Source organism: Furipterus horrens, unplaced genomic scaffold, assembly GCF_987537825.1.
Source record: "Furipterus horrens unplaced genomic scaffold, mFurHor1.1.pri manual_scaffold_4, whole genome shotgun sequence".
NCBI lineage: Eukaryota > Metazoa > Chordata > Mammalia > Chiroptera > Furipteridae > Furipterus > Furipterus horrens.
The window spans coordinates 48,480,123-48,499,643 of NW_028327174.1; the positions used below are offsets into that span (position 1 = coordinate 48,480,123).

At 41.2% G+C, this 19,521-nt stretch overlaps 1 protein-coding gene and 1 long non-coding RNA gene across 5 annotated transcripts in view; one reads left to right on the plus strand and one right to left on the minus strand.

Annotated features, from left to right (window-relative positions):
* The window catches only part of PCED1B (PC-esterase domain containing 1B), a 109,434-nt gene extending 93,160 nt beyond the window's left edge, over nucleotides 1-16,274 (plus strand). For 2 of the 4 annotated variants that reach the window (XM_090273054.1, XM_090273055.1), the window contains one exon: nucleotides 14,559-16,274. In XM_090273054.1, the coding sequence (XP_090129180.1) occupies nucleotides 14,617-16,032 (1,416 nt within the window). In that variant the 5' untranslated portion in view covers nucleotides 14,559-14,616 and the 3' untranslated portion in view covers nucleotides 16,033-16,274. Of the gene's footprint in view, nucleotides 1-830; nucleotides 1,034-5,294; nucleotides 5,462-14,558 lie in introns of all 4 variants that reach the window. The other 2 variants (XM_090273052.1, XM_090273053.1) reach the window with 2 other exon arrangements.
* On the minus strand, nucleotides 13,477-15,529 carry LOC150011651 (uncharacterized). The gene is made up of 2 exons (XR_016510456.1): nucleotides 14,626-15,529; nucleotides 13,477-13,840 (listed from the first exon to the last, which is right to left on the minus strand). It is a non-coding gene; the product is annotated as an uncharacterized LOC150011651 (long non-coding RNA).
* Nucleotides 16,275-19,521: the final 3,247 nt, after the last annotated feature.

Sequence of the window (19,521 nt, forward strand, 5' to 3'; positions counted from 1 at the left end):
AAATGCTGTACCCTAAAGTGTTTAAAACACCTATGGAAGGTTCGCTGTCTGAGAAAAACATTTTTAAAACTTTATTTCCTCGTTTTTTTCTTCTTTTTTTCTGATTCATTTCCTCCTCTTTCATCTTGGTATTTGTAGGGGAGGTGACATTCCTCCTTCTCCAAATCATGTGCTTCCAAAGAAAAGAAAACAAAGTTCCAAGCTTATCTATATCCAATCAATCAGAACACCACTTCCTGTCTCCCACCCCCTTGCAGATACCCCTTGGCTTGGAAGGGAGCAGGAGGAGGAATAAGAAAATTGCCCTGGCCTGCCCCTTCTGGCATTTACCTGAGACCTGCAGGTTAGGCTTATACTTTTCTGAGCTGCAGAGTGAGTTCTCATTCCACCCACAGTGTGTGAGGAAGAGCAGCACACAAAATTACAGGATTATTACTATTAAAAATTAGAAAAGAAATCAATCTTCCTCTTATCATTTCCCCATTTCTCTTTTCTCACTTCCCCTTTCTCTCTGCTCACTATCTTTCCCTCCTTCCCCACACCAATGGCTTTTTCGGCTGTGAACACACCACACAAGCTAGGGCAATAAGAGCAGAGGGTCTGAAATAAATTGTGAAATAAAACGAAGAAAAGTCATAGAAGCTACGCCCAAATTACCGAGACATGTGAAATGAAAACAAGCTCAGAGTCAAATTCCAGGAAGATGCCTATATTTTGGACTTGCCAAACACTCTGTGTTTTCATATTTGCCAGAGTCTTAAAGCTTTGGTCATTAGTCTTCCGCTTCCTAATGCAGGAAAATAAATGCTGACTCGTGTCATTTGCCCCAGATGCCACCGGAAATGGTATCCTCTCCCCTGATGCTGGCTCACAAACGTAGCAGCACCCAGAGGTGAATGTATCTGCCTTGTAGCCCAAGCTCTGAGTTCTCTCCTCAACCTGGTGCTCTGACCTACAGCCGAGAAAGGAGTCTCTAGGAAAGAGATCTAGAATCAGCGGAGTGGTACATTTTTAATCACCACTACTTTAATGAGTAAGTACTTTTCAGTTTTCCCATTTTATTTTAGGCATGAATTTTGCATTTCTGACCAGCCTTTCTTGGCAGTCTCATTTCTTGGCTACTTTCTGTAGGAAGGAATCACCATCCTAGCCCACTCCATGCCACCCCCTCTTAACTGAACAGCCCTAAAGAGACAACTGTTATTTCATGATGAGAAAGAACCTCTAAAAATGTACAGTGAGAGGAAACAGTAGGTTGTGCACAAGAAAGGATGTGAAGCATCTGTTATATATGCAATCTTGTATGTTGTGGTTGACCACAAAGGCTTGGCATCATTTTGACTCCCAGCTCTGCTTTTTATAAGATGGATGACCTCGGGCAGATGACTCAGTCTGCCAAACTTCATTTTCGAATGTGTAAAATGGAGAGAAAAAAGTACCAACGTCATAGGGTTCTTACGAGGAATAAATAGGTAAGCAGGTAAAATACATAACATACTGCCACAGTGGGTACTAACTCGTGTTACTAAATAACAAGTTAAATTAGTGTTACTAAGTAATAAGTTAATTATTTCATTTACTGGAAAGCTCCCTGAATTACTAAATCCCATCTCCCCAAAATGCTGAAGTGGCTCAGAAAAACAATAATTAACATTTGTAACTCACAACTATCAATAACTTAATCTAAAAAATAAAAACAAAATCCAACTAAGCAAACCAGAATGGGAACAGAATCATAGGTATGGGGATCATTTAGAGGATTATCAGCTGGGAGGGGGAGGGGGAAAAATGGGGAAATGGTTCAGAGATTAAGAAGCATAATCGATTGGTACAAAATAGACAGGGGGAAGTTAAGAATAATACAGGAAAGGGTGAAGCCAAAGAACTTATATGCGCAACCCATGGACATGAACTAAGGGGTGGGTGGGATTGCTGGAGGGAAGGTGGGTACTGGGCAGAGGGGCACAAAGGGGAAAAAAATAAAATTAGGACTACTGTAACAACATAATCAATAAAATATACTTAAAAAATTTGTAAAGTTTATGAAGCATTTCCTTTGATTTCCACAGTTCACCCTAAGGTAGGCAATGCTGAGCTGTGGACTTATTTTTGTTCCTGAGGGACTGGGCAGGAGCTGAGAGCAGTACAGGCCAGGGTAGGAGAGAAGCTCATAGGTCCGCATTGGGACCGGAAGGAGGAAGCAGCACTGGGAAAAGCCGAGTGTCCTGCGTTATCTCCCTAGCGTGCATTCTTGTTCTGTCAGCTTCCTTACCTTCTGGATCTTGTCCCTCCTCCTGTGCCCAGTCCTAGGGCTTGAAAACTGGGGGACATCCTCAGTCCAGCTGCCAACACACACAGCAGTGGGAACCCAGATCTTCCAGATCCTTCTAAGAAATAGTATGGGTAGGAAGCAAGGCAGACAGAGACTGGCTCTTAGAAACTACATCATTAATAGTAACAACAATAAAATACTATCCATTTTACAAGCTGTTTTGTGTAATCTCTTTGGAGGAGCATACAGATCATCTCTCTCATTTAAAGGATGAAAACAGAAGTGAAGTGAGCTCCAGAGGTGGCAGAAACCCCAACCTGCTGACTCAGCCTAATGTTCACTGGTTAAATGGGCTTTTGTGCCTATCCCCGAAGACAGACTTTAAGCATCCAACCTGTTCATCAGCTGAAAGCAAGTTAGTCATTATTAGCTCCATCACCCTCCTTTCCAACCATGGGAACATTTTATTTAATCATTGATTAGAATCAGGAGTAGCCAGCATAAGTATAAAAATATGGCTTTAGTGCAGTAACTGAGTTTTCCATCAACACATTAATAGAAATTAGCTATCACAGTGATAAAACTGTCCCGAGTCCACTTCATAACTGCTCTGTTTTCTCATGGAAAGATTTAAAGCTGTGCACAAAACACTGCTTTGCTTTGTTTTGTTTTTCAACAGATAATAAAAAGGAAAACAACATGCAAATACCTTTTTTCTAGATAAGACTCTTTTTCCTCAAGATTTTAACAAATATTTATAGCCGAGGTTAAAAGCTCAGGCTCTAAAGCCCTATTTCCTCCTAAAGAAACAAAACAAAATCGTAAGCTTACCTAATCAATCAGAAGAGTCAGTCAGTAAAAGACCAGATCTGCATTTTACTAGCAGAACAACTTTGGGCTATTTACACAACCTCTCCAAGCCTCAGTTTCCTCATCCATATCACAAAGATCATAATAGTTGCTACCTCGTGAGTTTGTGAGAATATAATAGGCCTGGCGCAGAGTAAATGCTCAATGGATGCTAACTATTATGCATAAAACACTGGGCTGTGAGGGGACCAAGGATGAGTGAAACCCACTTCGGCCATCCGAGACTAGGACAGACTGTGGTAGAAAGGCAAATGGTCATTTAATCATCGTACAAAATGGAATGGGTGCTTAAGAAAGACATCTGTCAGAAGACCAAGAGATTCTTCTGTCTGGGACAACAGGGAAGGGGAAGGCTCATGGACAGAATTGCATTTTAAACTAGCTCTTAAAGAACGAGCAGAATTTCAGCAGAGGAAGGGGTTAGGGAACATTTAATGCTCAGTTGCAGAGCAAACATGAAGAGGGGAGCAAAAGCTCTCTGAGTATACACAAGCTCTGCACTTCCCCCAACGGCTTTGGGAGCCGCACAGAAGGAAGGATCATAGTCTAGGTTGAAAAACAAAAGTTTATCAGTGCAAACCATTGCAGTTATGCTAGCATATCAAATGAAGGTGAAGATATTTGAAATCACAGATAAAATAAAAATAGCATTTTGGAAAGTATTTGAAATTAAGACACTTTCTTAAGGATTAATTTACAGAAGAAAAAATTAACCATAAAGATCTGAAACAGAGGTGGAATTGTTCACTAAGCTCAGCTTCCCAAAATACATTATACCGGTGATTCTCCTTCCTAAAGTATATTTTCAAGAATTATGTCTTATTTTTTTATTGCCAAGAAATGGTTGAACTGTTCTATATATCCAGGCTATAACTCAATGTCATTTTGCTGTTTTCAAAATAGTGGAAACAGCCATAGTCATGAAAAATAAAAATGACTTGATTCAAGCATTTCAGAGGCAGAATTTATTTCCACCTACTTATCGCAAACATTTCAAGGATAAATTGTATAGCAGGCTCCTCAAAAATGCATAGCAAGAAAAATGCTGCCGTCATTCCCACTGAGGATCAACATTTACCTTTAGGAAGAGCGTTCAAAGGTCACAAGAGAATCATCCTAGGAATTCAGCCACAGTTTGTTGGGAGGATAAATGGGCATCTAGAGAATTTAAAACTGATAAGAGGCCTGCAGAGACTAGATTACTCCTTGCCCTTCCCATCCCCACCCCCTTGGAACTTTATTGTTCTTAAGTTGAAGATGTCTGGAACTCTGGAGACACGTTCGGGCTAGCTAGATTTACTGAGCACTTAAAAATGCGGCCGACCTCATGCTAATTTAACCCTCACTTCTTGAGAAGTCCCTAGTGTAGTTCCCAATTTTTTGATGAGGAATCCGAAGAGTAGAGGGATTACTTAACCTGCCCAGGGTCTCAGAGGCTAGTGAATGGTGGAGCAGGATATAAACCCAGGGGGCTGACCCCAGGGCCCACCCTCTCGGCCACTGTGCTTAATTACCTCAATTCAGAGTCATCTGCATACAAATGGTAATTGATAAGGGGACCATATAATTTATTTGCATCCAAACTGGGATTTCTGGGCGGCTGAGGGTGGGGGCCTATGAGTTATCCTGGGAAAACAGGGTTAAGACAGAACAGTTTGGGGTAAACAGGGACTTGTGACCACCTTATTGACAGACGCTGTGAGAGTGGATGAATTTACCGAGGGAAAGAATGTTGAAGAAAAGAAAAGAATCAATTAGTGGGCCTTGAGAAAGACCAACATTTGGCGAATTGTTGGAGAGAAAGAAACGCACAAAAGATACTGGGGAAGGTGAGAGGGAAGAGGTGGGTGTCAGACTCTCCGGTGTTCCAGCCTCCAGAGCTGGGAATGTTTCGGATTTGACCAGGACCAAGAAATGGCCATTGAAAGGAGCAACAAGGAAGTCATTGGTGATTTACAGACAAACATTTCTTCAGTTTGGTGGAGCTGGAAGCCAAATTAAAGTTAAAAAAAAAAAAAAAAAGAGTAAGTAGGAGGTGAGGACCCAGACACAGCCAGTACAAACAACTTTTTTAAGAAGTGGCCTTGAAGAGGAGGCAAAAGATAGGACTGTCCCGGAGGTGGAGTCCAAGAAGTTTCCTTTTTTCTTGAAGAAAGAAACTAGAATGTATTTAATGCTGACGGAAGGAGCCAGCCTGAGGAGACTGAAGAAGTGGAATGCATAATTATCCCCTCGCCCGGGGACCTTTTGGAGCAAAGTTCCTGAGACACTAGAGGACAAGCTACCTGAGCAGTGAGGATTACCTCTACGTCTGAGGAGGTACGGCTCTGCCCCTGTGGGAGGGAGGAAAGGGGGTCTGTGGGTCTCAAGGTTTGATGGAGGGAGCTAAGCGGGGAGCTTGCTGTCTGTAGGTGGGGGTTTTGTCTAGAGTCCCAGCAGGGAGCGGTTGCAGTGACAGAGGTTTAAAGGTGCTTAATGCTTGGCGGGCCCTGTCCTAAGTCCCTGATAGACTTTGACGTGATCCCTTTTTATCTTCACTGTTATTCCATGAGGTCAGTGATGATACCCCAGTTTGATGCCAAACAAAACTGGCTCAGAATGTTGGGCAGCTAACCCAAGAGCCCTCAGCTGTTCAGGGCCAGAGTTCAAGTCTGACTTAAGTGTTTCCTCGAAGTGAAAGCCGGGTCACTGCCTTCCAATATCTTTCATTCATGTTAGAGAGTAATAGGAAGGAGGTTAACAAATGTAGTTTAATTAATGGTTCGAGACCTTGATGTGGAATTTTCTCATAACTAGTACATGACTGACATCATATGTTGTTTATGTGAATTGACTTTTCACTTTTAAGAAATCCTTTTGTTAAAAGTTGTTTTTTTTTAATGGGGCTATTCAGTTAAAGGCTTCATAGTTTATCTTTTGCTTTTATAGAAGTTACTTGCATACTAGGTATTATGAACCCCATGTCATTCATAAAGGATGTCTCCTGCATTTCTTTCTATAGTCTGTTGAAATTTTTTTTAATTTTTATTTATTGATTTAAGAGAGAGAGGGGATGGAAAAGAGACAGTGAGAAAAACATTAATTTGTTGTTCCACTTATTTATGCATTCATTGGTTGATTCTTGTATGTGTCCTGACAGGGGATAGAACACACATATTGGCATATCGGGACAATGTTCTTAACCAACTGAAATTTTTATATTAGACTATTATTGTGGGAAAAATATACTGCCTTGAGGATTCTTAAACTTGGTAATTTTTAGACTCATTGTGTGTGAAATTCTTCTATTAATTTTTTTATTGCAAAAGAGTCACAAATTTAAAATTGTGGCCTGGTAGGAATAGAACAGATACAAATTGAATGCGTCCTTAGTGATTTCCCGCCTCCACAAGAAAAACTTGTGGTTACAGGAGATCAGTTTGAAGATCACTATTGCAGTTTCAATTTTCCATTTTTCACATATATCTGAGATTTTAGGTTATGTTCAGAACTAACTGAGCCGTCAAATTAGAAAGTTGGGCCCTATGGTAGAGTGGGGTTGGCTAATTTAGGGATGGGAGGAACCATGATAGTTATTTGAGATGTGAGTCAGACTTGCTGAGTGACAACTGTCGAAATCCCAGCCCCAGGTGTTCTCTAAATTTTTACTGAATTACTTAATGTGCTGCAGAACTTGAGGCCTGTTTCAGAGGTGAGGTTATTGAGGGTAGGGGTTTGGAATCCATCTTTCCAATGGCTTTTTGGAAATAATTTTTCTGTTACATTATTTAACATAGTATCTCACAGTACTTTTATATATTTATAAAAATTTATTCTTAAAACCACTTTTTAAAACAGTAAGCCTGAATTCTCGCCATCTCAGGTTATATTGAGGAGTAAATATTAACTGACTTGTCCCAAGTAAACTCCCAATCCACAGGCCATTTATTAAGCTTTCCCAAAAAGGAGTTTAAGAATTGTTTGCTTTTTTTTTTTTTTTTTTTTGAAAACTACATGACACGCAATTTAATTTTTGACAAGTTTAAATTCCACTCAGAAAACTAAGCAATGCCAACACATACCTAAGTTGTAGAGTTAAGTTCATGAAAAATAATTTTCTTATTTGTACCAACTATTCCATATAATTTAAGGGGATCTTGGAAAGTTCAAACCATTGATTTGATCACTCAAAATGCAGTTTGAAGGAGATGAACTATTTATATTCCCAATATAATGTTGCTTAAGATGGTTAGTCATATGCAAGAAACTTTTAAATCAGTTACAAGCATTTCCTACTACTAATCAATTGAAACATCCTAATTGTTAGTGATTACCTCTGTGGTTTAAGACTTCTCTGCAGGATCTCTGGAGCTACTGCCCTTTTAAATGTGTCACTCTTCCTGTAACTAAGCATCAATAAGAAGAGAAAAAATTAACCTAATTTCTACAACACATTGATTTATGGAAAACGAATGCCATGTGTTTGTTTTGTGCTAGTTGTAAAGCAATACTCAGTGATTTATAAGTCATGCCTTATGAAGCTAGTAAAAAATTAATTGTCCCCAAACAGAAATCTAAGCAAGATGCTTGAAAGTAATTAATTATAATAGCAGCCATTATTAATGCATATTTCTGTCAGAGCTTTATCCAAAAGCCAAATTTTACTTTTAAAACAGAAAAACGTGTCACTACCTATAATTATGACTTGAGAAATCATCATGAAACTCTTTAAACACTGGTTTTCATTCGATGTTGGAATCCCAGATTACAATGATCGTCCTATATACCTTCTCCCTCCCTCCCCCTTGACCTTTCCTACAGACTTTGTTGCTTTGTTTTCTTACATCAGTTCTAGCTTCTATCTCTTTCTTTGATGTTTTACTTGTCCTTTTCAGTATGCCTCCTCTTGAGAGAAGAGACTGCATTTTTTTAAAAGATTTTATTTATTTATTTTTAGAGAGAGAAAGAGGAAGAGAAGCATCGATGTGCAAGAGATAGAGCAGTTGGTTGCCTCTCACACGCCCCCAACTGGGGACCTGGCCATCGAACTGGAGACCTTTTGGTTCGAAGGCCAATGTTCAATCCACTGAGCCACACCAGCCAGGGCAAGACAGCATTGTTATACCTACTCCTTCCACCTAGCACAATATCTGGTTTCTCAGTTATTCTTATTGAATGAATGAATGAATGAATGAATGAGGCCATCTTTCAATAAAATAGCTACCAAAACTAATAAGTGAGTTAAGCAAATTTGAAGCAAGGAAAGAAGCCTTGGCTAAAAAGACCACTAATCTATTTTTAAATCCCCTTTTTGCTTCAGTTTTTAAATAAAAAGAGCTTTGGAAATAGTTAGAAGTAACTGACAGTTGTGTTTTTTTTTTTAAGTATATTTTATTGATTATATTGTTACAGCAGGTCCAGTTTTTTCCCCTTTGCTCCCCTCTGCCTAGCACCACCCCTCCCCCAGCAATCCCTCCTGACCCCAGTCCTTGCCCATGGGTCGTACATACAAGTTCTCTGGCTTCACCCTTTCCTATATATATATATTTTTTTTAATTAAAAATTTTTTTAACAAAAAATAACATTTCTCCCTCTCAGACTTAAGACCCTTTATAATCTTATAAAGGACATTGGGCGAAGGTCTCGAGCTCCTCTAGCTGCTTCAGGCTGGGCATGGTCATCGTCCTACCCACCCTTGGTTCCAGAAATCTAATAAAGAGTAGGGGTGTGGAGGGGAGGGTGGTCTTCCCACATGGTGAAGGATCGTGCAGACTCCAGGTCAGTTGGCTGTTCCCGGACAATGGCATGCTTGGTTTAACAGTCTGGCATCTTTGTTGTATTCTGGGGGTAACAGATTTGACAACAAGGGTTAAAAGACATCATTCAATCCATAACCACTAGATGACAAAAGGCAGGTATTAATTTTTCAATGTCCCACATTAGGGGGAAAAGGAGCTTCTTTGGAGGAAGGTGTGCAAGGCACATCTCACCTGTCCAAAACCCTTTTGCCCATTATACTTAGTTTGGGCTGAGGAAAATATTTTAGGTTTCCCCCCCCTCTCACACCTCTGGCCCCTTTCTGTCTAAGCCTTTAGGATAGAAAAGAGAAACCAGTTTTAAAGTGAAGCCCACAGACCACCCCATTCTTCACCAACCCAGCCACTTAGTTTAGCCAAACCATTGAGTCTCAGGAGGCAGGGATGCAGAAAGGATTAAGTGAGACCTATATATACATACATCACTCAGGTAATGAGATCATAAGCTTATGCCCTTTAAAAACAGAAAACATGTTAATTTATGCAACATAACCCACAAACAAGTCTCTAAATCTGTAAGATTGTCTTATTGGAAAGACATCCAGTGGCAAGGCATTTGACATTTTTCTTGCCTGTAAATTAAGCATCTTTGATGATGCCACAGACATAGTTTAACTTTCAAATGAAAACAAACTTTAAATGAAAAGAAACTTTAAAGACAGTTAGCTGCACTACTTTGTACTCTACCACTGAGCATTGTGGTTATCCTTGAATCATGATTTTTCTCCTTAAAATTACCCTCGTCATTAAAGGGACTGCATTTAAGTCCATTTTTAATTTATCCTGTTCATTTGCATAAACACAACAAGAGCAGCAAATGATCACTTATGACCTTTAGTTCTGCTTTGCTGAAACTTACACAAGAAACATTTACGGTGACCTTCAGTCTGCCCTTCAGGGCACAGAAGCTGAGCCACATACCTGCCATTCAGCCTTGCCTGTACACACCTGTCTTTTTCAAGTCTTCAAGTTTTCCATTGTGCCTTAAGGTCCCTCCTAGCCATCTTTCAGGAAAACAACCTTCATTCCTTCCCTGGAAAGATTGCCGTGGACCACACAACCAACCAAGGTACCAGGCCTTTTTTCTCATGGGCTTTTATTACCTTCGAAAGTCAATCCCAGTTCCTCAGGGCTTTTTGGTAACAACCAGAGCCCAAGCATGTCTCCTTTAGGCATGACATTCCAGTCAAAGTCTTAGTCAAAAAAACCTCTATTAACAACTGGTCTTATTAGTTTTATGCAAAGAACCTTATGTCATTACTTACTTCTTCAGAATGCCAAATTCTGGAGGGATCAGATAGGGAGAAAAATATACAGTGTGAAGGAAAATCCTTGTCCTTCTAATATTCAGTAAAATTGCATTTCCATTCTTTATATTTTCTCTTTTTCCCCCACTAAAAATTTTTTTGTTTTTCTATTACAGTTGTCCAACTTTTTTCCTTATTGTTTCCCTGCACCATTCTCCCACAGTCAGTCCCCACCCTGTTGTCCATGTCTGTGGGTCATTTATACATGTTCTTTGACTAGACCCTTCTTACCCCCTTCTCTCCCTGCCCCCTGACAGTTTTTTAAGATGAGAAGTTTAGCTCTCCAAATTATTCTCCACTTATACCCCGCCCCCCCAAAACCTCCTTCCTTTATTTTTTAGTTGGTTTTGTTTTTAATGTTTGACATCTTAGCTTAAAGGATTATTTCCCACAACAATAGTCCTGAGGGTGTCTGATTTGTTAATCTTGTTACAGTTGTGGCATTCTTTATCAAGAAGTTTATGAATTTCCTACCTGGAATGCTTCTTCCCAGTCATTTCCCCTTCTCTTATTTTCTACAGTTCTACGTGTTCTACTGCAGAAGGACAATAAATTCTTAGATGGACATTTTTGCCTGATTTTTGACTCTGAATCCTTGGAGCAGCATCTGGGTGGGTTAAGTTCATTGGTCAGGATACAGGGCTGCCCAGGAGTCTGTAGAATTTTGTTCTGGTTATTCTAAAATCCAGATTTTTAAATGTTTGCATGTCTCTTGCTTGAAATTATGGAATGGGTTGAGAAAAATACTCTTATTTACAAACACCCCCACTTCCACCCTTACTACCCCCACCCCACCCAAACCCACAGCTTAGTACACATGGACCACTTCTCCTGAACAAGCAGAGTAAATGCTTACCTGCCTATATATAGAAATACGCCAAAAGACCCTTATCCTCCCCTTGACCTGGGCCACACTTTAGGATTCAGGCTAGCCTTCAGGGGGTCTGGTATAAAGGAGGTTTCTACAGAGAGATTTGAGAGTCTGGTTTTAAGTCTGAGCTCCTTCATATCAACATTCTTCCCTATAAGAGATGAATAATAAGGATTATCGTATAAATAGGATAACATTTGTAAAACACCTAGCTTCCAGTAGCTGTTCCATAAACATTAATTTTGTTTTATTCAAAATCTTTCAGTTTCATCATTTCATTTGATCTTCACAGAACCCTGCTAGACAAGCAGCAGAAATACTCTTAATCTCCCTTATCACAGGTGGTTAACCTGGTGTTCTGAAATGTACTCAGTAATAATAGTAACTCTTATCCGTGCTTACTCCTTGCCAGGCATTGTTCTAAACACTGTTTAATCCTCCCATGAAATTTGTGAAATTAAGTCAGAGAAAGGCTAAGTAACTTGCCTGAGGACTAAGCTAACAAAATGAAGATCTGGGATTAAAACCTAGAGAATGTGGCTTCAAAAACAGTGATCTTCACCAGTATATTTCAGTGTATCCCTTTCCCACTACATTTTGACTCACATCTGTGAGTCCGAGTCTAACGCTCTTTACCTCCAGAGAAAGAATCCATTAGACCAGTGGTTCTCAACCTTCCTAATGCTGCGACCCTTTAATACAGTTCCTCATGTTGTGGTGACCCCCCAACGATAAAATTATTTTCGTTGCTACTTCATAACTGTAATTTTGCTACTGTTATGAATCGTAATGTAAATATCTGATATGCAGGATGTATTTTCATTGTCACAAATTGAACATAATCAAAGCATAGTGATTAATTACAAAAACAATATGTAATTATATATGTGTTTTCCGATGGTCTTAGGCGACCCCTGTGAAAGGGTCGTTCGACCCCCAAAAGGGTTGCGACCCACAGGTAGAGAACCGCTGCATTAGACCATTTAAGCAAAAGATGACTGAAGGAGCCCTGAATGGTGTGGCTCAGTGGATGAAGCACCGGCCTGTGGATTGAACAGTTGCCAGTTCAATTCTGAGTCAGAGCACATGCCGGGTTTGTGGGCCAGGTTCCCGGTTGGGGGTGTGCGGTGAAAGGCGATTGATGTTTCTCTCCCTATCTTTCTCCCCTCTCTAAAAATAAATAAATAAAATCTTTCCAAAAAGAAGCACTGAAGGAGGTTATCAGGAGAGAACTCTAGTGGCCGGGGTTGACTTTCAGTACCCTCGGGGAGCACAGACTGTGAGCAGAGTGCCCGCCCAAAGGGGGCACACAGAGCTGGGCAGCATGGGAGCCCTGGGGACACACCGGGAAGAGGTCTTCCTCAGCACTTGGCTCTTCCGAGACTTGGGTCTGGGGTATAGAAATACTGTTCACAAAGACACCTGCAAGTCCACAGCACCTGTTCATTCCGTTTTCACGGCACTCTCTGCTTTGGGTGACAGTTACCTATTTCTAATCTGTTCGTGGAGGAAAAGACCAAGTCTTACTCATTTTTGTATCCCCCATGTGGTGCCTTTAGTAGGAGTTTAATGAGTGTGACTTGGACTTTGTGGCACCACAGTAAGCGAAATCTTATTTTTAAGCTTTTTCTTTTTCTTTTTTAAGATTTGTGCCCTGACCGGGAATCAAACTGGCAACCTTCCGGTTTGCAGGACAACGCCCAACCAACTGAGCCACACCAGCCAGTCAGGGCACTTTTTTTTTTTTTTTTTCAATAACAACAACAGCAAAAAAACCCACATATTTGAATGGAGGTTCTTTAGGGACAATTAAGCCAATATTTTATGTTATCTTAGGGCAACCCTTACATTCTATCCATTTTTGTGGTTTTATTGTTGTATTTGTATTTGCTCAAAACCATAAATAGTATAGCTTTTAAAAACTGAATGTGTCATTTAATAATAGTTATCCACCCACACCTATTATAATGTTTACTAATGCATACAAGCCTGCAAAGATCAAAATAAAATCAGTGGATTTTAACAACTACTGTGTAAGTGTATGCAGTGGGTGCCATCTTCCTCCCCATCTGAGATTTGTTAGTAGTACTGAAGTGTGTTTCTACCTTTTATTCATCAGTGGATATGGTTGTAAATGGCAGCTTGAAATAAGCTTCCTCTGAAGTTTTGAAGTTGAGTCTCACAGCTCAACATTTTATTCGATATGCTGGGGAGGAAAAAATTCCTCTACCTCTTAGGTTCATTTTCTAGGGCCCTGTGATTAAACTAACAAAAGACAGGTTAGCCAGAGAAAAGGCACCCAATTTTTTATTAATATTTAAGTATAGGAGAGTTCATAGAAAAGAAATGAAACTCAAAGAAACAGTTAGATTGAGGAATTTATATACCATTTTAACAAAGGGAAGGGATTTGGGTTTCAAAGGGTGAGAAATTGTGGAGAAGTGACTAGCAAATATATGGGGAAACTGATGGAAAATCAGAGTTATGTTAGTAAGGTCTCTACATGCAAACTCCTGTTGCTGTTGCCCACTCCTGCCTTCTTCCTTGACTCCTCTTTGGTAGGCAAAGGGGCACCTTCCTCAAAGGGGAATTTTTATACACTGCTTTCAGGTAGCTGAGGGGAGGGCAGAGAACTCTTCCTGTGTCTGTTGATTCTTAGTTGCCTTCAGCTCAAAATCTTCCTTATACCAAAGTGGCATTTTGGGAGTTGGCATATTCCGATCTCCTTCAAAAGGAAAGCAAAGAGTATTACAGCAGAAACTCATGTGAATTATTTCCAATGTTATTTCTTTTGTTTAAGACCTATTGGTATATGTACTCTTAACTTTATGTTGCTTTCCATTTGAATTCTTCTTAAGTTATTAAAAGTAATATAAGATTATATGAAATATATTTACAAAAAAGGGGAAGGCGATTCATCCATTATCCTATTAAAAACTGTCTTTGCATATTTTCTTTCAATGGTATCTATGCATATCTAGTTCATATAGTCAGTGATGTGGGGCACATGTTCACATATCATGAACATTCTCCATGTCTTTGCTTACTCACACTCCTCGTTGCTTTGCAACTGCAAAGTTAACCTAACCATTCTCCAGTTGTCAGACAGCTGGGCTGCCTTCCCAGTGGCCCTTTGTACCTCTAGGGGGGGGAGGCAGGCCGGGTTGGCCCCTCCTGGCTAGGTGGAACCTGGGCCTCCAAGAGCAGCACACAGGCAGTTCAGAGGTCAAGTCCCAGGCCTAAGCTAAGGCCAGGCCAAGCAGAGCTTCTGGCTCCAGGCTCCCTTCTTGGTCTCTGCTCTCTCTCAGCCTTAAGGTGGTAGGATTCTGTTCTGTGGGTTTCCCAGGCCAAAACTTCATTCCTGGCCCTGAGTCCTAACCACAAAGAGGGCCTGCCTGCCCAGGCTCCTTGATCCTCCCAGCTGCTCTCTCCTTCTGTCCTAGCTATCTGCAGACCCGCCCGTGTGCAAAGGAAGGAGCTAGGCCACTTGACCTGGGCATCATGGCTCACCTGCGGTCCTTTGAAGTGCGGCAGTTGCTCCACAACAAGTTCATCGTCATCCTGGGAGACTCTGTCCAGAGGTCCGTGTACAAGGATCTGGTGCTCCTGCTGCAGAAGGATTGCCTGCTCACTACCAGGCAGCTCAAGCTCAAGGGGGAGCTGAGCTTCGAACAGGACAACCTGGTGGATGGAGGCCAGAAGGCTGCCATGCACAACGGCACCAACTACCGTGAAGTCCGAGAGTTCTGCACCAGCCACCATCTGGTGCGCTTCTACTTCCTCACACGTGTATACAGCGACTATGTCCAGGCCATCCTGGAAGAGCTGCAATACCACAAGCACACCCCGGACGTGATCATCATGAACTCCTGTCTCTGGGACATCTCCAGGTATGGGCAGGACTCCTTTAGCAGCTACCGGAAGAACCTGGAGAACATGTTCAGGCACCTGGGCCAGGTGCTGCCAGAGTCGTGCCTCCTGCTATGGAACACAGCCATGCCTGTAGGCAAGAAGATCACTGGTGCCTTCCTCCCACCAGAGCAGACGTCCTTGTCCTTGCGCCTGAAAAAAAAGGTGATTGAAGCCAATTTCTACAGCTTCATCGAGGCACAGAAGCACAATTTCGATGTGCTGGACTTGCATTTCCACTTCCGCCTTGCAGAAGCGCACCGGCAGGGAGACGGGGTACATTGGGACCAACGTGCCCACCGACACCTCTCCCAGCTGCTACTGGCCCACGTGGCCGATGCCTGGGGAGTAGAGCTGCCCTGCCACCAACCTGTGAGCCAGTTGATCAGGAGTGGACATGGACAGGGGGTCGAGAGGCAGTCCCAGAACAGCAGAAATCAACGGGCCTTACCCTTGCCCGCATCATTTCCTCGGCCCAGGAACCGCTCCCTGCTCCCTCACCCAGCTCCCCACCCTTCCCAGCCCCCATCATTTCCTTCACCCAAGCAGCGCCCTCTGCTCCCTCTCCCAGCTCCCCACCTACTCCTGTCCCCACAGCCTCTTCCCATTACCTGTCACCCGCCAATGCACCCCCACCTCTTGTTCAGTCCCCAAGACACCTATTTTTCCTCAGACCAGCCTTTCCAGTCAGGTCAATTCTTAAACTATTTCCATTCAGATGTCCCCTCATCTACCCAGACAGGATCTGACTTCAAAACTGACTTTATGTTTGATCCCCAGCCTCCAAAGGTCCTCCTCCCCACACCCTATCATCAGCAGCCAGCCCCTGTGGTTCATAGAGGTTTTCCCCGGAATGTACCTCATGGCCCCTATGTGTCCTGGAAACACCGCCCAAATCCTAACAGGAGACAGGCCCGAACCCATCCAACACCAAGGCTTCACCAAGCAGCCTTGGGCCTTTTTCCTCCTCATGGACATGGACTTGACAGATCATCTGACTCTGCCTAAATGGACTCATCTTAATGACATAAGCCGTTGATCCACACTTGGACTTCTTTTGGTTCTTTGTTGTTACCAGTAATGGCAGGGAAGAGCAGTCCTACCCAATCTTGTTGGCTATGACCTCTTCCTCCACGCTCTGGGGGTGACCAAGTATTATTTCTGCCTCCCCACTCCCTATTCTCTTTGCCTTTTTGTAAACAGAAAATGGAAATTAAAAAATTGTTCCACAAAAGTAGTTGTGGTTTTTGTGTGTAGCTATATTTAATGGTGCCTCTCCCTTCCATTAAACAATTGGCTTTTTAAGAGCAAAGATGAATAAATAGTCATGACATCTACTTAATTAACTTCTCAAAGTGAATTTGTCTAAAATAATTCTGAAGGTTGCCATGAAATGGATTAGATAAATAAAAATAAAAAACTAACTTTTTGTGATCATATTTTCCACCGATTCTTAAAGAATCATTGTATTTTAGAACTGGCAAATTGAACTACCATTTACAAACAAGGAAATTGAGGCCAGAAAATGTGAATGACTTGTCCCAGATCACACATAATATCAGTCTTCTACTGGCCTTTCCTAGTTTATACTGGTTTCTAGCTTGTAGTAATATTCAAACCACAAGACTAATTTACAGCAATACCCAACCAAGAAAGAATGTTTACCAAATGTAGTCCTATGAAAATCCAGGCAGAAAACCCCTATAGCTCAATAATCAGAAGGTGGGTGGTTAGATATGCAATGAACTATGTATGTAGACTAGAGTGGATGGCATGCTTGTGACTTTACGATTTCTTGAATGGTTTTGAATTTTGGACTTGAAAAAAATTAGAACAAAGTTGCTCTTAATAACATGAGTCAACATTAAATAAAACCTGGAGATGGAAGGGACCACCCAGTACACAATTCTGACAAATGGCCATGACCCTCTCCCTTCTTGTAGGAATGTTAACATCATGAAGAGTGTTGAAACGCTAGGCTCTTTATCACACAAGATTAGTGAAATGTTAATACTTAGATAAGTTAGTCAAAATAATAGTCTGAATAATGAGCTTTTTCATTGAATTGACTTGACTGACTTATAGTTCCTCCATTAGACCATTCCTAAATTGACAAGGAGGGCCAGGAAATAATATCCTGCAAAAATGAGGTTCATGAAATCACAAGAAATGGATGAGATCAGCTATCTACAGATGAAATAAAAGTAGCTTTTAATCTACCAAAAATCATGAGATTCCTGGAAAATAAGGCCTTCATCTTGTCTTTGTGTCTCAAATCCTAGTTCAACGTCTAGCACTTAGTAAATACCGAATGTTTCTTGAATGAATCAGTGAATGAATGATGAGGTCGTGTATGAAGGTGTTCCTGGTGTGAATACAACCCAAGTCTCTAAGGAGGTATTGTAAATGGACATTTAATTCTTATAGCACATCTGAAGTAATATTGCCAAAACAGCATTATGATGACCTTCAAGGACTCTAGAAAGGTAATGATTACAGAATCACTATCAGAATTTGCCAGAAAGTCCCAACAAAGTCAGGAGAGAGGGAATCTCTCTGACCAATATAAATGTTTTAATCCAGCAGTCCTCAGCCTTTTAGGCACTGTGGACAGGTTTCATGGAAAACCGAGGGGTGGGCTGGAGACGGAGCTCATTTGAGCTTTGCTTGCCCCACTGTGGAGGGGCAGGGCGGGGCGGAGGGAGAGCTCAAGTGAGCTGTGGATGGGGCGCCGGGGTGGGGCAGGGGCGGGCGGGAAAACTTCTTGTGACCTGGGGGATTGGGGACCTCTGTTCTAATCCGTGGAAGAGATTTGTGCGATTTGGTAGCCTCAGCCTTCAAGACGAGCTAGCAGCCTTCATTCTGGCTTTACATTTCCAGAGCAAGACAAAACTGCTTTTAGCTGCTAATCTGCGAAAACTGATGCATTTAGTGTTTATATTTCCATGAATAAACCAATAAACTGGTGTTGTGGTTTATATGTCTCTTGTGAGTTAAATCAGTATGTATTATTCCTCTTTAATCTGATCATACCTGATAAATCACAGAGAGTGAGTTAGATGTACAAGACTGAGGACCAGTGACTGAATCAATGTTGAATCCACTCTATTATGGATCAAATTACACCAATCACTTAATAGACCTGCTTCTCACACATCGGTAAGAGTGCAGGCAGACTCAGACAGGGACAATCTTACCAGGTATGTTAATTTCCTATGGCTGCTATAACAGATACTACAAACTTGGTGATTTAAAATGATACATTTATTCTCTTACAGTTCTGGAGCTCAAAAGTCCAAACTCCATAACTTCAAAGCACAATGCTTACTGTGTCCTACTCTGTCCTATACGGTCAGGCTTCTACCTGCCTCTGCAATGTTATCTTTTTTTTTTTCCCTTTTTTGTGGTAAAATACACACAACATAAAATTGAACATCTTAACCATTTTTTTAAGTACACAGTTCAGTGGTATTAAGTACATTCACATTGTTGTGCGACCATAATCTACTGGAACTCTCTTCATTGTTCTTTATGTTTTGAACTGTACATAAGTCATCTGTGTGGCTAATGCTCCCTGGGCCTTGCCAGCCCCACTGAGGGTAAGAGGTGAGTAGGTCAGTGGGTGCTTGCATCCAATTTCATACATATGCTGGCCTTTACTTTCCACCTTAGAGGTTTCTTTTCCCATTTTTGCTATTGTCACATTGCTCTTTAAATCAAGAAACCTAGCAATGCAATCAAGTCACCGTCTGGTAAAAACAGCCAAAATTTTTTGACATTTATTGCCCTATTGTTAAGACGTAAAATGCAGGGTTCATATGGCCTATTTTCCAGCTTCAAGAAATGACAGTATTCAAAGCTTTTTATACTTGACTCTTGTCTCAAGTTTTCTGGAAAAGGGGATGAGAGTAAAATTAATTAAATTGACATTATACAAGCAGCATATGTGTCTCACAATATTCTATAATAAGGTAAATTATGTTATATATCAAAGACTGAACCTTTAAAGCTGTACTATTTTTCCATAAGTATAAACAAAGCAAAGCTCAGCACTTGAAAACAAATGGAATGTTACACCCTGCCAGGGCAACAGCACCGGGCCCCTCTCCCTAGTCAGCCACTGAGCTCTTGTTTTCTGGGCCCTAGTATCACATGACTCCGGAGGCGACATTCACATTACATTCTGGAGTTATACACAGCTGCATCTCTGTCTCTGACAGCTTTATGTTAATAAATTCTGCAAAGGTGCATTGTTTTGAACACTTAGATCATTAAGCATTAAGGATTTATTATTGTTTTAAACTATTGTCATGTCCTTATCTGTAAACTCTCGAAATAATGTTCTCATTCCCACAACTTTAAGAAAGTCCTATATCACTTCATGCTTCACTTATAGATATGTTTTTCACAAGACTTCACCCATTAATCTTTAAAGATGCATTTTCTAAAACATGTGCCTTAAGCCGTAATCTTTACTGATGTATTCTATGGGCAAGG